A 22,706-nucleotide genomic window follows, 5' to 3' on the forward strand; every position below is an offset into this window, starting at 1 on the left:
GTATAAATAAGCACACGTTTGGCTACCAGTTACTCCACAGCAGTTTTACAATCCATCCTGGTTTATAGCTCAGAGTGACAGTGAGCGCTCTTTTTTAGTTCACAAAACATTTACTATTTATAAATCCTGTTCTGTGCTCTTATGCATTACTGTATAAAAATAAAGGCTCGTCTTGAATACATTTTAATGTTCATAATGTACACTTTTTAAAGAACCCATTCACAAGTTATGACACACCCATCAAAATTATTTTCAACTTTTCTTGGGAAATCTTTGAGTAATGAATGAAAAAAAACCTTTACCTTACCATTACAACTATGTTTTGCTTTTACTGTCTGTACATGATGCTTTAACAGTATGTTTCCCTCAAATGATCCAGTTCAGAATGGCTGTCATCAGAAAGGTCAAATTATTTAGTGCACACACACACACGCAAAAAAAAAGAAAAGAACAAAGATGAGCTCCAGTGTAATGACAATACAGCAGAACAGATCGTCCAAATGATATTCAGTGATTTGTGAGACTTGGACATGGCCAGGATAATGTAAAACCAAAACAATTCAAAGTAATAACTGGACTTCAGTTCTTAACTTTTAGATACCAAATTTCACTTCATGGTATTGAATCTGTCAGTGTGCATGTGGTAGGATCACCGTAGCCATTTGGGTACATTCTTAGAGGAGTTAGTGAGTTTTAGAGTATAGTTCCTCCATCGCAGCGGTTTTCATTCAAGGTATGGCCACATATTTCTCTTTTTTCTAAATAGTTTTTGGGCAAAAAATAGTTTCGTAATACAGCGCCCTCCATAATTATTGGCACGCCTGGTTAAGATGTGTTAAAAGCCTTAAAATAATTTAATTTTTTTATTGCAGAAGCATACTCCCACACTAACCTTCAACTCAACTCAAATGAATTGTTGGCAAAAGGGGGTTGTACAAAGTATTAACATCAAGGGTGCTAATAACTGTGGCACACATGATTTGATGTAAAAGAATTATTTTTTAATGTGGGATTTTTTTCACACTGAATAAATGCACTTGAATTAAAGATTGAATTTTCTTCTTTTTTTCATTGTGGTCCTATATTATTTAGAAAAAACTGAATTAATTAGAAGCTAAAGAACACATCTTAACCAGGGGTGCCAATAATTATGGAGGGCGCTGTATATAAGGTCATTATAGTTTATTAAGCCAAAAATTGAATACAATATTCTTCGCTTCCCTCTCACGAAGAAATGGTTCAAAATCACCAATTAGGCACAACGAGAAAACATCCTCACATTGGTGCCAGAGAGAATGGAATCAGTTTCTTGTCACCATTTCCTCAGAATGTTTCTGACAATCAAACAAGAAACGAGGTTCGTCTAAAAGGCGATTAATCAAAACGTCACGTTGACTTGAACTGTCGCTTTCCCTACTTTCTTTTGCCTACACTAGAAAACAAGCTATAACATAAAAAAAAAAACAACAGCTTGACATAAAGATGAGACACATTACTGTATATCTTTGGTTAAATATCCAGTGTTGCAGGCAAATGTGCTGCCTGAGTCATACAGTATGTTCCCTACAGGCTGCTATGTTGTCTGTCACACATTTACCACAAAATAAATATCGTATTTACAATTTCAGTGCTGCAGGCAACTTTAAATCATTACAACTCATGAGCAGACTTGCGTATTTGCAAAGTCACCAAACTGCAGTTTTTGAATAGTGCTCGATATTATAAGAAGCTTTTGCTAATCTGTGTTTAAAGAATTGAGTGTAAGAGCATTTTATGAGATGAAAACCCGACAGAAGTAGAGCCAAAATAAAGATTAGGACACTACGCTATGCCAAACGTTATCATATATATTATGTGGTCGTTTCTTTTTTCTTCCATAAACCTGCGACACAAATATACTCCTTAATACATACATCTTCATATATTACAGCCACGATTCTTGAGCAACATTCAACCCACTGAACAGTAATGACACAATGTGCTTCAACATGTTTTGGTCTCGATGAGGCGTCCTTCAGGTAGTTTTCCTTGGTACAGACGATGGATTTAGTACAGCGGACTGACATCACCTTTTTGTGAGGCTTGCATCCACGTGAATACCTCCAGTGCTGTTTCAGTTGCTGTTCATGAATGACAGGAGGAAAACACTTGACATCGAAAAAGCTAAATATGAAAAAAACAAACCAAAAAAAAAAAAACATTAGAAATGCATTGATAAAGTAGAAAACAGGATACTGAACAAATATATGAAAATCTATACATAGTTTGCAATGTATACAGTGCATACATGATATAAAAGACTTAAGTATACTTAAAGCAAGTAAACAGAGAGTCTGTTGGCTTGAAAGCAAGCGGCAGTAATTGACCTTTTCATCTACTGTAAATCCTTGCTAAAGCGTTCCCTTTAAAAAAAAAAATCAGCAGCTGACCCTTTGTGAAAGTGTACAGGGACAGTATTTCACTGTTTCTCGTCAGCGCTGGCTGCTGTTAGACCAGAGACCCAGCCTGGTTCTGTGCAGGCACCATGATGGGCACCCCTCCCATGCGGGTGATGTTGGAGGCTGTGATGGTGGAGGTGGGCAGCGGCGGGGGTGAAGGAGCGACCTGGAGCTGCAGCTGTGGCTGGCTGTAGGTCTGTGGCAGTGCCTGGGCCTGGGGCAGCTGGGTGTAGCGCTCCGGCCCGGGTAGGGAGCTCCCGTTGGTGCTGGCCTCGGAGGAGACGGGCGGTCCGCGCGGCAGGGTGCTGTTGTTGTTATAGCTGTAGTGGGTGGGGGTGGAGGCACCGTGCTGGCGGGAGGGTCTGTAGCCAGCCGTGCTGCCGGTGGCGGTGATGATGGACGCGGTGTCTGAAGGGGGGCGCTGGGGGTACTGCTGCAGGTGGTGGTGGTGGTGGTGGTTGTTGTGGTGGTGGTGGTGGTGGGAGGGGTCTTTGTGGTGCGGGCTGGAAGCGATGGAGGACAGGGTGCCGTTCTTGGAGATGATGTCAGAACCCATGCCGCTCTTAGCCCAGGACACTCGCTTGGGAGCCTGAGCGTCCTCCCTGGAAGAGAAGAGGAGGAGGCAAAACCATCAGCCTTCAGTCCACAAGTTGCCCTCTGAACCATCATGGCAGCTTCGTTTCCTGTGTTTGACTGTTTTCCACTGACATTTATGTGCCTTATAGACATCTACTGTAGATGGAGCTAATCACACAACATGCAAAATAATAATAAGAAATATTTAACCCAGTGTAACGTCAAGATAAATACATGGTTAGAGGGAACTGAAAAACATTCTCTCTGACTAAATCTTAACACTAATAACTATCTACACCTGCATGGTCATGTTGATTTGGCTGATACTGAAGAACAAGTCTGAATCTAATGCTTTAAATGTAAAGTTGTAACGAGGGTCTTTCATCTCTTCTTTCTCTGCTGATTAATGGACATCACTGATTCCACAGACAACAAAAAATAATGGCCGTTTCTTAATTAACGTTCAAGCACATTGTGACTGTTTGTTTACACCCCATAGAAATGTTAAAAAGAACTTAAACATCCCGAATGCAGCTCTGACTTATAGTCTGTGCAAGAAATAAATCCTGTCAAATGATGATGGCTGATGTACAAACAGAGCCCTGTGCAGCATCACTTAAATGACTGAATCAGCTCTCATTATTTCTAAGTTGAACAGCAGAGTATTACCTCTAATGAACAATTTAAAAACAAATACTTTAGAAAGACAATGCTGAAAATACAGAGGAGGAACTTGTGTGGGCTGTTATCACTGAACCTACACTGAGCTGAATCAAATGAACATGGATACAAAATGACCCGTGAACACCAGAACTTTCTCAGTTTTGAACCTATGTGCCCATGTGTCTTTCTGCATGTCTGCATTACGGCTCCACGTGGCAAAGAATTAAACAGGAACATGATCCAGGACCAGCTATATATCAGCGGCTACAGCAGTGAGCCAGAGCTGTAGAACAAGCTGTAGCAGCACAAATCAAAACTCCAGCAGCCTCCTACAATGACACCACAGACAGACAGTGCTCTACTTGCACAATGCAGCATTGAAAACCAGATGTGCAAGTGCTTTAGACTTACTACAGAGGTTATTAACGGAAATGGAAATGGAGTTTCAGCGACATCTCAGACACAGCGAAGGACATAATGTCAAACTCTTCCAAGAAAAAAATCTTGTTTTCTCTTTGACGAAAACTGTGAGATGAGTCCAAGCCTGCAGAAGCTTGGCAGAAGAGGAATGTTCCAGCACGATAAGACTACAAAGCACACTTGAAAAAGTGTGAGCCCAGCTTTAGAATGAACCTGATTACTGTAAGGTGACATTATTTCTAATTATGTGACAGTTAAGTGATATTGCACCCGGGTGTGTATGTGTGTGTGTGTCTATATATATATATGCGTATCTCACTTTTGGGTCCTACACACAGGACCTTATATATGTCATTCTGCCTGAGCACTAGTTCAGCTGTAAAACCATCAATTTAGGTCATTTTCTACGGATGGGACAGTTCAGTCACTGGCAGAGGACAAATCCTTCATACAGTAAGATTCTTTATAAAATGCTGCCTTGATTTAAAGCACATGAACTCACTTGATTTCGTTTGCCATGTCATCCTCATTGTCTCTCCGCCGCTTCACCAGGAAAACGAGGCAGATGAGGAGGAGGAAGATGAAGCCGATCACTGAGCCCACTACGGCACCAACAATCATCCCCACGTTAGTGGCTGGAATCAAGGACACACAGAGATCATTATGTTATTAAAGTTCATAGCTCTATGCAGCATGGACACTGGGGAGTGGAATCTGTGTTGAATGAGGAAGGGTCATGAACAAAATGAACAACAACAAACAAGTGCGTCTCTCCTGATTGTATATATATGGTGCTTGTGTTGCTACATACAGGTGACGATCTCCAGGTCGATGATGCAGCTCTCTGACCCGGCTGTGTTGCTTGCTGTGCACACGTACTTCCCTGACATGTTGCTGCTCAGGTTGCTCAGCTTCAGAGTCCCGGTCTTCTCATCTAAAACAGCAGCGAACACAGAGGCATGCATACACATTATTCCCTGGCTAGATATATAAAAAGACAGATGGAAATACAGACATGCACACAACAACACAAAATCAGACTCCACATACATTTATTGGATTAATACTTTGGACTTAAAACATTATGAAAATACTATAAGTTATGGAGGGCTATGAGGAAGGCTGTACATGTTTAAGCTCTGTGTTTTTGATTTTGCCTTTTACAGATTTCCATTGCAGATTTAAATTGGACAAAAGAGAGAAAGAAAAAACCTAAGCAGTTATGGAGAGTACCACTGATAAAGCAGCTAAATCAGAACAATCACTGAGATTCCTTTAATTCAGGGGTGGGCAGTCCTGTCCTCGAGGGCCACAGTCCTGCATGTTTTAGATGTTTCCTTCTTCCAACACACCTGATTCAAATGATCAGCTCATCATCAAGCTCTGCAGAAGCCTGATAATGATCCTGATCATGTGAATCAGGTGCGTTGGAAGAGGGAAACATCTAAAACATGCAGGACTGTGGCCCTCGAGGACCAGGATTGCCCACTCCTGCTTTAATTCATGTAGCTAGAAAACATTTACCCCGATCACACATGTACAAAGTGTTATTTCAGACAAATGTGAGAGCTGCAGCAGATCCGTCAATCTATCTGTTAGTCAGTTTAGAGAAAATATATCTGCAGCGCTTATTAACTAAGCATCCATTTGGTCCTTACAAGGTAGAACGCTAAATAGCTGATGGATTTTAAGTTCTCAAATTTGATCATGCACTGATTGTTCTTGTTTTACATCACAGAAAGACTTTTGCTGTTACAAAATAATGCATCACATGTTGTCACACTGGGTTGCAGTAAATTGCAAAAGTACAATTATTGTTATTTGCAGCCCCATTTAAAACACAGAAATGATTCTACACGCCATTTTCTTATGATAACTAACTAAGGAAAACAGTTACTGTGAATGCAGACAATGTGGCTGAAGCTCATTATGCAAACGCTTTAGAACAAATTTTAGGATTAAAAAAACAAACAAAAAAAACCCAGTAAAAACACAAACATAGTTTATTTTTCCCTTTTCCATTATCTTTGTTTTTCATTTTCTAACATTTCATTGTTATCAACTATGGCTGCTTTATGTATTTTTTTAACTTTGCATCTGTATTTTATTGTACTTTGCTGGTTGCTCCATTTATTAAGGCCTTTTTCTGAATTGCATCCATGTTTTATGTTGTTTCCTTAAACACAGCGTTCCTTCATCCACTCTAGTAACAAACAAGTTTAGTACAGTGTCTGGTAGTGAATGTTTATAGCCTCAGAACAGTCCAGTATTATAAGCAACAGCAATTTAGTTATGGGCTTTAATTGCAATAGATTAGCTTTGCTGTCCTAAAAAAAAGAAGAAAAAAGAACACAAATAACAAATATTTCAGAAGAAGACAATGCAGACTTCTTGCACCAACATCTGCAAATACATACTAGTGGAACTCAGATAAGCTCAGTGCATCTAAAACTAAAGAGACACACTCTTTGTGTCCACTCACTGAGCATGGGGGAGAAGAAGACCTCCGAGGTGGGACTGGTTTTCCTCCACTTGTACATCGGGATGGGTTTCCCAGAGCCAGACGTACAGCTCAGAGTCACGTTTCCCTTCAGCACCGGCTTCCCTGACAGAGAGCACTTAGGAACAGCAGGAGGGACTGTGAGGAGAGGAGAGGAACATCTTTATTATGTTCGCTTTTACACCATAATGTAGACGGAGTGTAGCTGCAGACAAGGTGAAGCAAACTGCATTTTGTCTCACCCTTAACGTCCAGACTGAGCTCAGCAGTGAGTCCAGGGTTATCAGGAAAGATGACCTGACAGAGGTAGCGTCCTGAGTCAGACTCCTTGGTGTTGTTGATGTACAGCGACACGTTTGTTGAGGGCATTTGGTTGGCAAAACCCACACGTCCTGTGAACTGGGAGGGGCCCACGTTCATGGAGCCTTTGGTATAGGAGATGATCTGTAGAGGAGCACAACAAGAAACCCAGGAGGCTTCAGATTCATACCTGAATATGTTTTTTTTTTCCAGTTTCATAAATACACACGCAGTCTGAGAACGAGTATTTGCATGACAGAGGAAACTGTTTCATCGGGTTTGGCGGTTTTGCTGGGTCAAGAGTCAGAGGGATTTGTGATCCCAACATCTCTTGCCCGGAAAATTGTGATTGTTTGCCATTTGTCTAACATTTGTCGAAATGCATTACAAAGTAAACTGAGTTATGTGAACACAATTTGATTCCACTGACAAAGTCACATTTTTGGTCCATTTCCATTAGCCAAAGAGCTGCTCAAATGCAATCTGTGGATTTGTTGGGTTTCTTCCCATAATATGATATTATAAGGTCCTGACCTTACTCTGTGAAGTGCCCCGAGATGATTTAGGTTGCAAACTGGTACTATATAAATAAAGATTGGATTGAAATCAATTAAATTAAAGTAATTCCCTTTAAAGTGTGACTGAAACTGGAATTAACAGGAATTGATTGTACTTATTTGTGCTGTTGGAAAAAACTCGGCTCTGTCTGCTAGTTTGCCTGTTAAATCTTAGGCTCCTCTTTGAAATATACATCTAAAAACACCCACAATCAGTCAGTAATGAATCCACAACCGTAAGGCCAAACTCAACAACCTTGGGCTTATGGTTCAGAGACACTTACAATACAGTCTCCATGTCCTGATCACCAGGCCAAACAACAAAACAACACTGGGTAAGGCTGGAAGGGGAAAACTGGATTTCTGACCTACTGCTTGTATATGCAGAGTCACAATAATGAAAACAAAACAAAACTGGTCATCGCGTTATCAGATTACCCCGGTACCTGGGATTCTCTGGGTAATCCGGTTGCTTACGTGCATGGTTGAGGCCAGTGCAGATCCAGAGAGGGTAAACTTCCGTGCTGAGTCAGTACAGCTGTTCTCAGGTGCATGTAGGATTATTAGGTGAGGCTGGAGAGTCATGAATGACTTTCTCCATATTACTGGATGTATACGTCAGTGAGTAGAAGCAGTAATATTATTTTATTACTATATGATATGAAATTCTTAAGCACATGGGGGAGAAGTCGTAAATTGGTGGCATCATTTATCTAAGGACAGCTGCTGGGTGCTGGGTGGGATGTTGGTTAAAGGTGAGACTGCATAGTCGTCTGTCTCTGTGTTAACCCTGTGATGACCCGCCGACATGTCCAGGCTGTACCCGCCTCTCAGACTCCAGCCCCCCCAGGGACCCCCACGGTGTAGAAAATAGACGGATGGATGGACAGTTAATGCGTTTATCTGACTTTATCTGCATGGCTGTGAACCAAGCACATGGCTGTACATCGCTGTAACAGACACACAGAACTCCCTACAGAGACCGTGTCAGCCAGCGTTTGGCTTCGCGGTGTTCTTTTAATTCATCTTTTTGGCTACGAATAGCAGCAAAGCAGAGTGAGACACTCAGGAAAAAATAAAAAAAACCTTTTAATCAACTGTGTCTTTTGCAGCTCTCTGAGTTCTCGTCCCCCCTGTTTTCTGTTTGATCCTCTTTTTGGGTCACCCATCTGCACAGCCCAATAATCTGACCTAGGCACATACATAAGCCGGGCCACAGCCAGGTCACTAGATGATGTGTAAAACAACAACAACAACAACAAAACCCAAACCAAAACAGTGCGGGGCTTGAAGAGGGCCGAGTGCGGCAGCTTCATTTAATGCGTCATCACAACAATGATTTCATAAAAAAAATTGATGTGGAAGAACATTTTCTTCTTGCAGGACTTTCAAAGCCCAGAAAAAAACGCACACTAACACACACACGTACTAATAAACAAAATGAATCTGCACTGTACATTTCATATACCTTCTAAAAGCTTTAAGCCTTTTTTGGCTTGGATTAATTTCTAAGGGTTTACAAAGTAAGAGCTTTGCCAGATTAACAGCATAAGAACAGGCAAGCATCCCTTCACTGTAATCCCAGATATTGTCGCCACAGATGGTAAAGTAAAAAGATTTTGCTGCAGGGCAGATGCAGTACCAACGAGAGGAACGACACTACAGGTGAACATTTCTAACTGGAGAGTTCATCAACTAGTTCACTTGAGTGCCCTAATTTGTATTTGTAGAACAGAAATCCAAACATTGGATGAAGTCATGTATATATACAAACAGCCAGAAAAAAATTATTTACTCCACGTTTAAGGAATAAAATGTTCTACAAATCAGGCTGTGACTGATATATGAACAAACCTTCTGTGAAAACTTGTATGTGCTGCTGCAACAAGATTCATGGAACAAACTCATTTTGTCTACTCATCCATCCATCCATTATCAATACACCACTTAATCCTCACTAGGGTCACGGCGAGGCTGGAGTCTATCCCAGCTGACTCAGGGTGAAGTCAGGGGACACGTGGACAGGTCACCAGTCTATCACAGGGCTACACTTAGAGACAGACAACCAAGCACACTCACATTCACACCTACGGACAATTTAGAATCACCAATTAACCTCAACATGTTTTTGGACCCGGAGAGAACCCATGCTGCACGGGGAAGACACGGAGACTCCATGCAGAAAGATCCCGGGCATCCTCACCGGCAACCTTCTTGCTGTGAGGCAACGGTGCTAACCACCGACCCACCTTGCAGCCCTCATTTTGTCCATCTAAAGATAATTTATGATACAATTCAATGTTTTTTTTTATAGGAAACCACCATTTATGGGCAAAAGGTTTAACTAACAGATATCAGTTGGACACCTCATCCACTGAATACTTCACATTAATACAATAATTTTTTGTTTTGTAAAATTCTATGTTCAAATATGTAAGTGGGATTTAACTGGATCTCATTAAATGCCTTCTAATTTCCTTAACAGACAAACTGTAGACAAATAAACACCTAACTGTGTATTTTTGTACATTTTCTTTTCAGGAGTCTGAAACAACACGTTATAGAAAACATTCCCAAATCTTAAACTGACCAGTGCATGAGAAAATGATGGTGAGGATTAAGCAGTGTAAAGATAATGGATGGATGGATGGATGGATGGATGGATGGATGGATGGATAGATGGATGGATAGATGGATGAATGGATGGATGGATGGATGGATGGATGGATGGATGGATGGATGGATAGATGGATGGATGGATGGATGGATGGATGGATGGATGGATGGATGGGTTGATAGAATTTTCCCTTACCAGCTGGCTGCTGTCTGAGACGAAGTTCCAGACGATGATGTTGGCGCCGGGGTCAGTGCCACCGACTGGGCTGTATGAGGCCTCCAGAACCACCGTCTTACCCTCGATCACTTCAATACTGTTTTTGGGCATCTGGAGCTGGGCCCATATGCCTGGAAGAAAGAAAAACATATACTGTCATAAATCTGATCCTATTTTGTCATAGTACTCAATGTAAAATGTTCAGAAACTGTATTTATAACAATAAGGCTACAGAAGGACACATGTAGAAACTCCTAAAAGCCCATTTCTCACTCTATGCAAGTAGATCTGAAACAATTACTTGACTTTGTACTATTTTTCATCACAAATACTATATTTACATATGGATAATGGATATTTACATACTGGGTGACAGAGCTGAACTGTGGGGCTCATTGTCAGGGCAAATGTAGTGTGCATGTATGTCCAGAGAGGGGCAGCAGAGAGCCAGAACCCATCTGCTACTCACCCACAGACATATAGTCTGTGGGCACAAATAAGATAAGTGTCTGTTTATATTTACTTATATTTATTGGTTGTATCTACTTTATGATCATTTCTTGTGTTAAAAACATTAATTACGTTCTTTCAGGTCCACAATCGCTGTGTGGCTGTGTGTATAAGACAGGGACTGTGAATAATCAGCGGCTGACTGTGCGTAATTTGATGTTTACTGTAATTAAAGGTTTTCTCAAAGGAATGTTAGCCCCTCCTTTGGTTGGAAATGACTTTGAATCATGTTATGAGTCAACAGAATGTGTACATCTCCCTTTACTGTGTGTCCACCCCAGAAGTGATAACAGAGAAAATCAGACATAGTAAAAAACAACAACTCTACAGCAGGACACACAGCAGAGCAGCTGTTTGGTTTGTTTCCAGATTCTTCTTCTCCAACACTGTCCATCCCTCACACAGCCTCTCTGCCTGTGTTCTTTCTTTCTTTTTCATCTCTAACCTCCCTGCCGCTCCTGTCCAGAGGAGAAGAGTGAGGTCAGAGAGGTGTATTTCAGTCTCTACCTCTCAGATGATATTCCTTTTAACCAAGCCAACACTGAGAAAAGGTGAAACTTATTCATTTTTGATCATTCACATTGCTGCCAGCTCCGGAGTGTGTTTGGTTGGGAGTGTGTGTTCAGTGGAAACACGGCAGGTACGTGCACATTTTTAAAAATTAATCGACTTCCTGCGTGTGTTTGAGTGACATGCGAACATACGAGACAAAAAGGTAGAAATGCAGCTAATGACAACCACTTACATCGACTACACTGCATTCAAAAACATCTTTACACACACATATAACTGTGTTAGCCTGTGCGGCACTGTGGTCTATTCCTGCTAATTAGCACCATTGTTTGGGTGCCACAGTTGTCCTTCACAAAACTATTTCTCAAAGCAAACTGAAAGCAATCAAATGCAAGTCCAAACTCAAATCCCCAAATGTTCCCCCACAAGTCAGCCAATCGCTGAACCTCTTCACTACCTCTGTACCGGCTGGACACTACAAAGAAGAAACTCGGTCTGCTAATACGGCGGCACACGACTTTTGGATATTGAAATCCTCAGTACTCCAACGGCTGCCTCGGGCTTGCTGCCATTCACAGCCACCAGCTTGAAAGTCACAATGAAACTGCAATTCAGAAGTGTGCTGCACATTTAATCTGCGATTGTGTCACTCTCCTGTATGCATTCCCAATAACTGAACGGCGACCCCCTGGGGGCAGCAAAAACAAGCTGTAGACACAACACAGTCAAAGACGTATTTGTTGATAGTAATGAATGAATGTCTTTGATGATTTAAACATACAGATTGGTGGCAGTGTCAGCCATGGATGAATAAAGCAAAAAAGCCAAACAAGCTCATTTTCACTGTGGTCCTCCAAATATACCAAACAGCGTGAGCATCGAAAATACATACAACAGTGTAGAACGACTTACAGGTTCTGGGATCACTTCATCATGTAAAGAGGATTATTAGGGAGACTTTCCATGGGAACTATGAGCTCTGATGATTTCCTTGGTAGGAAATTTACATACATAGCAGTGGCAGACCCACAATAAAATTACAAATATTTTACTTTTTTTGGTCTCTACCAACTGATTAGCAAAATATCCGACTCTCTACTTGCTAAATGCCCCACCACATTCACCAACTAGGTTCTTGAGCCTTTTCTTTGTGAAGTACCAGACAGCTAAACGAGGAGAAACTCACCATAAAGCTACAGGGGAGCTGCGGATTCAGCCAATTACGTTCTCTGTATGCTCTTCATTTCAGGTGACCCCTTCCACACAATATTTTGGATGGCTGCATTCATATTAAATCAGCATATCACTGTGAGCTTGTAACATTTAACAATAAGCTTGACAATTTTAGAAATGAGTTCAAACAATCCAGTGTTTCCTATACTATTAAGAAAGAGATCAATTAAAAGATTAAATCCAGAAAGAATGAATTACTTGGTTTTATTTCTAATCTAGGCCTCTGCAGTTGTAATTTGTACAGGTGAAATTGGAACTCCCACAATGCACCATGTAAAGGGATCTCTGCAGAGAGGAGGTGGAGGGATCAGTTTCTCTGTCACTGGGGCGATGGAGTAGATATGTGACAGTGACGAGCGAGTGTGAGAAAACGTGTGGGCTACGCTCATCGGAGAGCACTGCTTCTAATTAAGAGTCCGACTAATGAAATCACGAGGCTGCAGATGGAAGTAAAGGAAGGACGGACGTATTTGCAGAGAAGAAGGTGAGAGGAGAAAGAAAGGACAGGGGATGGCAAACAAGAAGAAGCGACTCATTGTGTCAATTGCTCTTTAGACCCTAAGAAGATTTGCCGTAGCAGTGAGAGGCAGGCCCGTTGTCTGCAGAGGTGCTGACTGATGGATGGATGGCGGGATCAGTGGACATGTAGAGATGACAGAAAGAGGCTTAAACATAAACGCAATGAGTCACTGTGGAGCAGCTCACTGATGATTGCTTTAAGCTTGTAACCGACTCCACGGAGAGGCTGCTGTAAGTCAGAGAGAGGGATGAATGGATGGATGTACGAACAAAAAATATGAATCTCTGGGACGAGGAAGATACTGTGAAACACACAACTACCAACCTGTATTCCAAAGGCTGAGGCAGCAACGTGATTGTTTGCGTGAATGTTTGCAATGACGGCTCACTGAATATTTGGGATGTCTTCCTATCTACAGTATGTTTTGTCCATAGTTCACCAAGAAGGTAGGAAAAAACAGCAATGGATTAGCTGTTTGGGAAACATTGACCCTGTTCAAATCTTTGGAGAAGAAAGCTAAGCAAAGATGAGCATGTCCTAGCTGTAGGCTCATGCTTCAAGCCAGGACATAAAAAAAGAGCTCCATCCATGCATTTTCTGATACGTAACTAGAGTTAAGTCACCAGGCAGCATGCTAAACAAACTGATCCATCATGTTTTGGGTTGACCTTCTCTGACCACTTAGATGTGCTCTAAAAACGTCCAGAAAATCACCCAGGATACATCTTGATGCCACCACACCCCATGAAGGAAACACATTTCAGCAGCTTGTATTTGCAATTTATCTATGTATTATTTTCCATTTATTTCTTACGTTGATGTTATCAAGGTTGCTTTGTGTGTGTGACCTTCTTAATGCACCAGTCAGGAGCAGCACTCTGAATCTCATTGTATTTTACAGCATACAATGATAATAATAAAGGCTTTCTATTCCACTTAATTCTTTTCTTTTCTACACTGATTTATTCTTTTTTTCAGTCACGACCCAAAGCTTGTGCTTAGTGCTATAATGTTGATTAACCTGGAGATCTAAAGCTTCGCCCTCCACTTCAGCTCCTTCTTTGCCTCACCAATCTACCTTTCTGTCTCACTCTCCATGTGAAGACCCAATACTTCAGCTCTTTCATGTAGGGCAGCAACTCACTCCCAAGCCAGAGGAAGCAATCCGTTGTTGACCAGCAGAGAGCCGTGGCATCAGACTTTAAGGTGCTGACCATCAATCCAACCTCTTCACTCCGCCTCAAACTGCCCTAAAGCATGGTGCCTGATTGATGAAAGCCAACAGAACCGCATTGTCTGCAAAAAGGTACTTCTTAGGTCTCCAAACCTGGCTCTCTCTTCCCCCAAGTTCACCTCGACATCCTCCCTGTGAGGTTCACAAGCACAACTGGTGGCATAAGATATCCCCGACAAAGGCCAACACCGTGTTTTTTGTCGGGAATACGTACAGAGCTTTGGTTCTAGTTACACAAGGACCGGAGGGTAAGGAAACATAAAAGCATTTGTCACATTTTCTAACTATTCCTTTCTTTGTTAGCTCAGGAGGGCTTAAGAGGTTCAGCTGTTGCTGGTGACTCTGGATTTAGATGCAGTGTTGACTCACTATTGTAGCCTTGTTGTTCTTCAACTCAAATCTTTTGCGGTGTGTAGAGATGTCACAGGAAGCGGAACCTCACTACCGAGTCAATACCAAAGTTCTGAAAACATGACAGAAGCTGTTCAGAGGCTCAGAAAAATCTGACAAAAACTCACATCAAAGTCCTCACAAGGAAACCGGATGAGTGAGTTCAACACCACACTACTATTTGCTATACATACATGACGATGCATTCCACTGTTTCTTGCAATGGTAAGATTTGTTTAACATATTTATTACACCCTCGCTATTTTTTATTTAAATCCTTATTTTCATATATCAGGGAGACGTGAAATGGCAACATAAAACTATTTTACATTTATTGGCACAATATTGTAATAATCATATTTAAATAACACTAATGTCGTTGTTAAAGGCTCCATCTAAGCTTTTTTCTATTTTTTTTTCCCCCAGTTGCTATTGAAATACATTAATTTAATTGCTTTATTTTTTCTTGTGGTATCGAATGCAGTTGGTACCACCTCCAAATATCTGGTGTGATGACATCCTTTGTAGTGTACACAAGACTTCCCAGCAGGGATCACCCAGACAGTAGCATTTTATTGGGGGGAAAATGGGCCAAATCCTCAGCTTCTCATTAGTGTGGATGGGCTGCTCTTTATGATTTAGGGAGGTTTTTTTTTTTTTTTCCTTTAAAAATCTTGCCAAGTGCTGCTTTAAGAAGATTTCCTGACAGAAATCCTCCATGATTCCAATGACAGTGCACCCCACTGGAGGAAAAAAGATGAATGAATGCACAGAGAGATGGAAAATGGAGGGATAAATAGAGAAATGAACAAGGCCACAGGGATCACATTCATAACATTCATTCTTCACTCTTAATTTGGTCAGTGAGGCTTAATCTTTCCCACTGTGGCAGGTCTGAAATCCACTCTGCAGGCTGCACGACGATTGGCTTTAAATATTCCATGGTGACTGATGGCAGGACAGATGGGAGCGAGCTCACTGAAGGGAGTAATGACTTGTGGATGCGTCTCACTCCAGCTAATGGGAGACTTTCACCAAGTCTGATATAACAAGGGGTTTCATGGTTAGCTCGACAAGCTATGATCCATCTTTCTGCCCTAATAGGTGAGTGTGTATGTCTGCAGGACTTCACTGTATGTGATTTGAAAGGAGTGATTATCTTAAGGTGAAAATTTGATTAGAAGAAAACGTTGGTGGCAGGAATAAGAGAAGAAATGTAAAACAACAGGGGGACAAACGTGGCATTTATGAGAAAAGACCATGACCCCGTGTTTCCAGCAGGATCCAGTCGTATGAGCTTGTGCTGCACAAATCCAGCGATAACAATGATTAAAGTGATGTGTGGGTTGTCCTGCTCCGCTATCTTCACTACGACTGACGTCATCACAGTTTAGCTGAAGTTTATCTGTAAAATAAGCAATTTCCCCTCTGGGATCAATAAAGTATTTCTGATTCCTCTTTATCGCTGAGAGTCATCAGCCTTCTGACAAACTAGTATTTATTGAGAGATCCTGACATAAATCTGGAAAAAAAAAAAAAGCTTAAAACAATCTCCCCTTTTCATTCTGTGCGTGAGGTTTACAGGCTTCTTTGTTTTAAATTTATTAGCAATTACATTTGATTTGTTATGTCACATACTCTTGTGCTGCTTTTATATCTCTGTGGGCGAAAGAGAAGTTCCTCTTTAATGAACAACACTGCCCAACACGCCACATTTTTTGGTCAAAACTACGTTAGGACTGTTTTTCCTTATAAAAAAAAGTTTGTTATGTTTGTAATGCAATAATCAGAAAATTAGGTAACTTTTCAAAAGAAAGGGAGAAACTGTATGGACAACACAAGAAAAAGAAGAAGTACAAAAACAAACCAGAAGCTGTGGTTACTGACTTCAAGCTGATTTGGTGACAGTTGAGAAACTGAATTTGTCAAACCATCCAACCACATAAATAAAGCAGTGACTGGATTTATTCATCTTGGAGAAAAATAACACATACAGTCCTGCTAAAATTAGTTATGTCCAAACCAAGAGTACAGCATCTGATTTTATGGAACAAATACGTTTTTCTTTTGGAACATTATTCGCAACTGACCATACCATCACAACATCAGTGCAAAAGTATATATAAAATTGTCAAAAAACCTTGAACAGCCGACATATTATGTAAAAATTTAATGCAATAAATTAACCTCATTGCTACTTCAATAACATCACTCTGCCCCGTTCTGCTCGACTCCATGCGTGCAAGGTTTCCGGTCAGCTGAATTTAATTAAAGCTGTTGGAGAAACATCTCTTCTGTTCAGTGCATGGTGACCGCAAAGACATCCGCCAACATATCAATGTTCCAAAATCATCTGAAGCTGTCATCACAGTCTTCAGCTGAACCTCAGAGCTAAACCTATCTCTACCTAGATGAAAACGGTTTGCTGTGTGGGTTGCTGTATTTGCTAATCGACTAATTACAGGAAACACTTCAGATCGAGCCTGTTTACTTCTGCTGGAGATAAAGCCCAAACCACACAGCCTTTGATGAGTGTGACCTTAACTAACATCTTTCATGCTAGAAAGATGGGTGGAGTGGGTCGGTCACTTCCTCTGAGCATTATCGCCTACTTTGGACGCACTGCGAGAGCGAGAAAGGTAGGTGGAAAATGAGAACGTCATCGCCGAATGAAGTTTTATCTAATTTCAAATACATCTGGTATGACTTGAGGCAGGAGCTTCAGAGAAAAGAGCATCATTAAGGAAGGAAAGACGATGACAAATGAGAACGAGAGCAAAAAGACAGAGAGGAGAGACGATACAATCTGGATGATCAAGAGTTAGAAGTAGTGCAGTGATACAGAGATGTCCCCATGGAGGGCCACTGATTCGTCTCTCTGGGGGCTGGGTGTAGACGTGAAGCCATGCTCTCTCATGGAGATAAACCACTGAACCAACTCCTGGGACAGCTTATCCCATTTTCTCCAGATCTGAGTTTGGATTGGTGGGTCCTCTGTGCAAAAACTTTTTCAAGATTAGGACTTAAATGAAATGATAACTGCATGCCCTGTTGTTAATACTGAGGTAAATGGCTGCATGAGAATGTCTTTGATGGTTTCCATCATGGTGCTGCAGAAGCTTTCAGGCAGATGAAAAATATTAGTCTTAGAAATACAGTGTGAGAGTTATGCTGGATCTATTCTACACTTTTCTTAGCAACATGCAAGTGACTTCTGGTTCAGTAGGACTAAACATAACTGAAAGTGACAGCTGTAAATGAAATACTCTTATGACCTTGGCAGCTGCACAAAACTCAGCTTGAGTGGTCTGATAAACATGTAATGACAAGTGAGTCAAACATACAGTAGATGTATTTATATACCAGAGGTGTACAAGCAACTGAGCTGGAAATTAGTAGAGATTATTCTATTTTTCTCTTTAGATATATACGCTAATGATGCGAAACTTTACGACCCATCTAACGTGCTGGGTCTTTGACCCAACAGCCTTCTGACCACCTGAAGCTGCTCTGTGCTCCCTGTAACTGAAATGTTAGCAGAATAAAGTCTGGTTAATGCTCCACGCGGCTCCGTGCAGAAAAATTACGTCATTTTAGCAGCCTCGCACTATCCTTTCATGCGGAAAATTTCTGCATTGCGCACCTCCAAAAATTTGCAGATGGACACACGTGGAAAACATGACAGAGGCATTTATATGATTCTTCACACAGGGATCACCGTGATAGCAGTGTGATGAACAATTCGTGGTGTGAAATTGCGGCCACAGTCGGTTAAGAAGAGGAATGGATGAAGAAAACCTGGGAAAACCTATGGGACGGATACGTTAGGGCAAAAAAGAGCACCAAATGGCGAAGTGGAGACCCAGGGGGAAGCCAAAATGTTCCTAGGATTTTAAGGGAGTTGAGCTGGCTCTCAACTTTTATCAAACACAGGGAAACTGACTCAAATTTCCCTCCAGATGACGCAAGTCTACTGATAATTATGTCAGAACAGAAAACAAACTGCTAAAAATGGATGGAATTTAGCCTTGTGCTATATCTGGTGTATTTACTGTAACCTTGTGTAAACCACGAGCGTGTTTCACCACGTGGTAACCAATGTGAACAAACTTCCTCTACTCCAATTCAGTACTGTGGTACACATGCATTTGCGACACACTGCCCCCTGCAGGTTGGTAACAGATGAGTATAAAAGCCACACGTGTTTTCTCGAGCTGATTCTGCTCGTCTCATTCGTACGGAAAGCATAATCCAGCCTTCAGTCGGATTGTGAATTGGAGCCATTATGGAGCAATCTTGTTCTAGAGCTATGGAGCTATCTTACTCCATATAGAACATCCTGTTGCTGGTTCACAGTTTGTCTCTCCTGGGACCTCTTAGTACGTATTCACTGCTGACCAGCTGTGTCCCACAGCCCTTGCACTTTCTGAAATGGCCTTGATGGTTTGGCCCTTGTCATTGTGGTTCGGATCTTTATGTCTGCCGTTTCCTGCCACATCCAACATGTACAAGAGCTGGTTCTTCACTGACTGTTCACAGCTTAACATATGCCAGATCCTGACATGCATCAGTCTTCCAAAGTAACCAGCCTTATTCACACCATCTGTGAGTGGTTGCACTGTTTTGTCTCATCAATGTGTGTATTGTTATTGTCTTGTCATAATGCATGATTCGTACTTGGCTTCAAGTTAGTCTAAACTGCATCAAAATAAAAGGTAATGGAGGAAATAAATGGTGGAAAAAAAAAAAGAAGTCATGTACATGTTTTTTATTTTAGCAGGTAAGACAGGAAACCGGAGGATGTAAAGTTTGTTTGACGAATGACAATAAAAAAACTAAACCGAAACAGTTCTTTCAGCCTTGTTGGAGGCACTACTGAGACAGAATCCTAACTTCAGCTCATCATTCAGTGTCTACAGTAAAGCCACCAGGTTTTAATATTAGATCATGATGTAAAAATAACAAATATGCAACATCAGCTAAGCTTTACCCTGCTCTGAACTGAAAAGAAAAAAAAAAAAGAAGATGCTACTATGAATTAACCTCATTAAATGAGAGTATTGGCAAACAACTTGTTTATTTACATTTTTGCTGATGTGCATCATGGAAAGTCCTGCTGCTTTGGCTCCGAGCTGTTCCTGTTCACACTGCACACACAGCAATGACACAAATTACTCTGATTCCAAAGAAATGGTGCATCTGGCTTAGCGCTGTGGCAAACCGTGCTATCTGGTGATCCGGGTAGCAGGTCGGTGAGAAGAAAAATACATATTACTGCGGAAATTTAGGAGAAAGCACTTCAGGTGCATTCAAATTAAATGTGACCTTTCCAGCTGATGTACTACTTTCCCTCTTGTTTTACTGCACACACAACCATGCATAATATAAAACATACAATAGGGTTTAGACATTAACAGAAATCTCTTTTCTATTCAGTTCTGAATTATTTAGCCAGAGACCGAATATCATTCATTCACAGCTATAGTACGCATATGTGGAAAATGCTTTCACTTTCAACCTTTACCTCTAATGTGTAAAACTTTGCCTGTACAGAGAATGAATATTTGATGGCTCACGTTTAGAACAAGCTCACCAACAAGTACTGCCAGGAGTTACACATTATTCACAGGAAAACAAGAAGAAGAAGAAGATTCATTGGTCTTCACCTCTAATTAAATGTCATTTTGTGGTCTGCATTATGCTGCCTGGTTCCAAGATAGCTGAGACAGAAACAATGAGATTCTTCAACTGAAATTAAGCGTAGTGTTTCCGCTGAGAACTTTTTGTCTTTTTGTCAAGCGCAACATTAACAGCACATTTACACACAGATAGAAGCACAGCATCATGAATAATAGATAAGAGAAAAGTGAGAGGAGAGGAAAAAGACAGAAACAGTGGCACAGTCCGAGCTTTAAAGTATTCCAACATGCGTCAAGAGAGAAACTGAAGAGTTAATTCTGGTTTAGAAATATCTACGTTAAAAGGTCCAGGTGCCCTTCTAACATTTGACTCAGACGCTTTATTCACTCCTCCCAAACACGTTAATAACACTGAGCTCATCCCGTTGAAGTGAGAATCAAAAAAAGTGCCAACTTAAGATATTTTTCTGAATCCTGAATACATCATTCCCTCATGAAAATAGAAGCGCTGTAGCTACGACACACACACACACACACATAGAAGTTCTCATTCACACACAGGGCTCAGGGCCAGAGACCGAGGCAGAGCTCATCATCTGATAACTGTGCGAGCGCTGTCCCTTGCAGGATAATTAAAGGAGAGACACAGCGGTGGGACTGCTGGAGAGGGGAATGTGTCGTCTCTGTCCTCGAGCTGCAAAACTACCAGCCGCTCATCAGCTGGATGTACTGAGAGAGAGAGAGACGAGAGGAGGAGGGAAGCAGCTGCTTAATTGGGAGAACAGAGATAGTGCGAGGCCAGGAGGGTCAGTGGTGTGTGTGTCTATGTGTGTGTGTGTGTGTGTGTGTTTGCCGCCACTGCAGAAGGCTTGCATGTGTGTTCACATCTTTATGCCTTTCAACCTACCTATACAGATCTCTAGTGCTGGACTCATACAGTCTCCCTCAACAGCTGGAAGCACGTCTTTGGATGCATTCTGAATGCTGTTTTCCTGTCTTCTAATAATACACAACTATATGTAGACATACAGTCTCCCATGTTCCTGCACATTGTTGGACAGTTGGCACAGGATTTGTTTTCGTCACAACAAACATGTTCAGGAACGTAAATTTATATGGTGAGCCAATGAGCAGCCTTTCCTGCTGTTGAGGTCTTAGATTTTTTAAAAATGCAAATATGTGATGTTGTATACATGTTTATTAGTGTCACTGATCATTGGTTGAAACTTGGTTGGGGTGCAGATGAGCAGCATATTTGTCAGGAAGAAAAACTGGCCACAGACAAAGTTTCCATCACTGGCGGCCGTTAGCCAATCAGATCTGCTCTCGCATGATTCCCTGATGGTATGATTTGGTTTGGATCATTCTGTCTGGCAAATGAAAAATGGATCAGAGGCTGACTGCAGCATTTCACAGCTCTCTTCAGTTGTTGATGGCAGCATGTCCGTCTCATGCTGTGATCTACAACTGTTGGATGGATTATACTACTGTGGTATTTTGTCCAGATATCCACGCTGCCCAGAGGATGAATCCTAATGACTTAAGTGATTCTTTTACTTTTCCTCTAGCGTCACTAGCAGCTCAGAAGTTTCACTTATCCACTGGGATATCTGGAGGACGGATTGGCACATGTCATTTTGAACAAAACTTTCTAGATGGTGTGATCTAATGAATATGAGACTGACTATCGTGCAAGAGATGGTGTGTGTGAGCTGTGTGTCAAAGCCCCTGCTGCTGCTGCTGCTGCTGCTGCTGTAACTGCTAACCTGTTAAGCAGACTAAACTATAGTAATTAACCTGCCATTTTCAGAGCACTGGCATGCATCTTCTCTTTAACCACACTGTCCTTTTCACACGTCTTTTTTTTTTCTTTCTTTTTTAAACCTCTGCTGAGGAACCACCACTGAACTTGTTTGTTTTGGCTGAAACATCTCCACAACCTTTAACAAATGTCCCTGGTAATTAGTTTTAGATGTCCATGTTTCATTTCTCAGTCAGGTTCATGCTGTCTGCTTTGGATGATGATCAAATACCTGTAAGCTGCTGACATTCCCATCAGCCCCAGCTGTACTGTGTTTAGTGGGAAAAAGCAAAGGTTTGCATAGCAGCACAGTAAGCTGAGGCCTAAGGTTGTTCATTTTTGGCCTCATAGTTGTGGAGCTGTTCCTGGTTAAATATCAGGGTGTTATTTCAGGTGATTATTTAAAGAATAGCCAAAGGCTCATGAACACTACAGTTAATGTAGAAAACTGTGTTTCCAAAAGGGAGAAATAACATATTATTTATTAATGCAACCCTGCCACCTAGAAATAAGAAACTATTCTGTAATAACTAATACATTTTCCATCATCTATACACCGCTTAATCTTCACTAGGGTGA

General features: G+C 41.3%; 1 protein-coding gene across 1 annotated transcript in view; it reads right to left on the minus strand.

Moving 5' to 3' along the window:
- Positions 1-1,171: 1,171 nt before the first annotated feature.
- The window catches only part of LOC103364812 (endothelial cell-selective adhesion molecule-like), a 63,668-nt gene continuing 42,133 nt past the window's right edge, over positions 1,172-22,706 (minus strand). Inside the window, exons 2-7 of the mRNA XM_008292070.1 lie at positions 10,267-10,418; positions 6,840-7,041; positions 6,580-6,735; positions 4,909-5,031; positions 4,600-4,732; positions 1,172-3,040 (exon numbers count right to left, since the gene is read on the minus strand). Of these exons, the coding sequence (XP_008290292.1) occupies positions 2,488-3,040; positions 4,600-4,732; positions 4,909-5,031; positions 6,580-6,735; positions 6,840-7,041; positions 10,267-10,418 (1,319 nt within the window). The 3' untranslated portion in view covers positions 1,172-2,487. The remainder of the gene's footprint in view (positions 3,041-4,599; positions 4,733-4,908; positions 5,032-6,579; positions 6,736-6,839; positions 7,042-10,266; positions 10,419-22,706) is intronic.

This window comes from Stegastes partitus, unplaced genomic scaffold, assembly GCF_000690725.1.
Source record: "Stegastes partitus isolate 25-593 unplaced genomic scaffold, Stegastes_partitus-1.0.2 Scaffold782, whole genome shotgun sequence".
Taxonomy (NCBI): Eukaryota; Metazoa; Chordata; class Actinopteri; family Pomacentridae; genus Stegastes; species Stegastes partitus.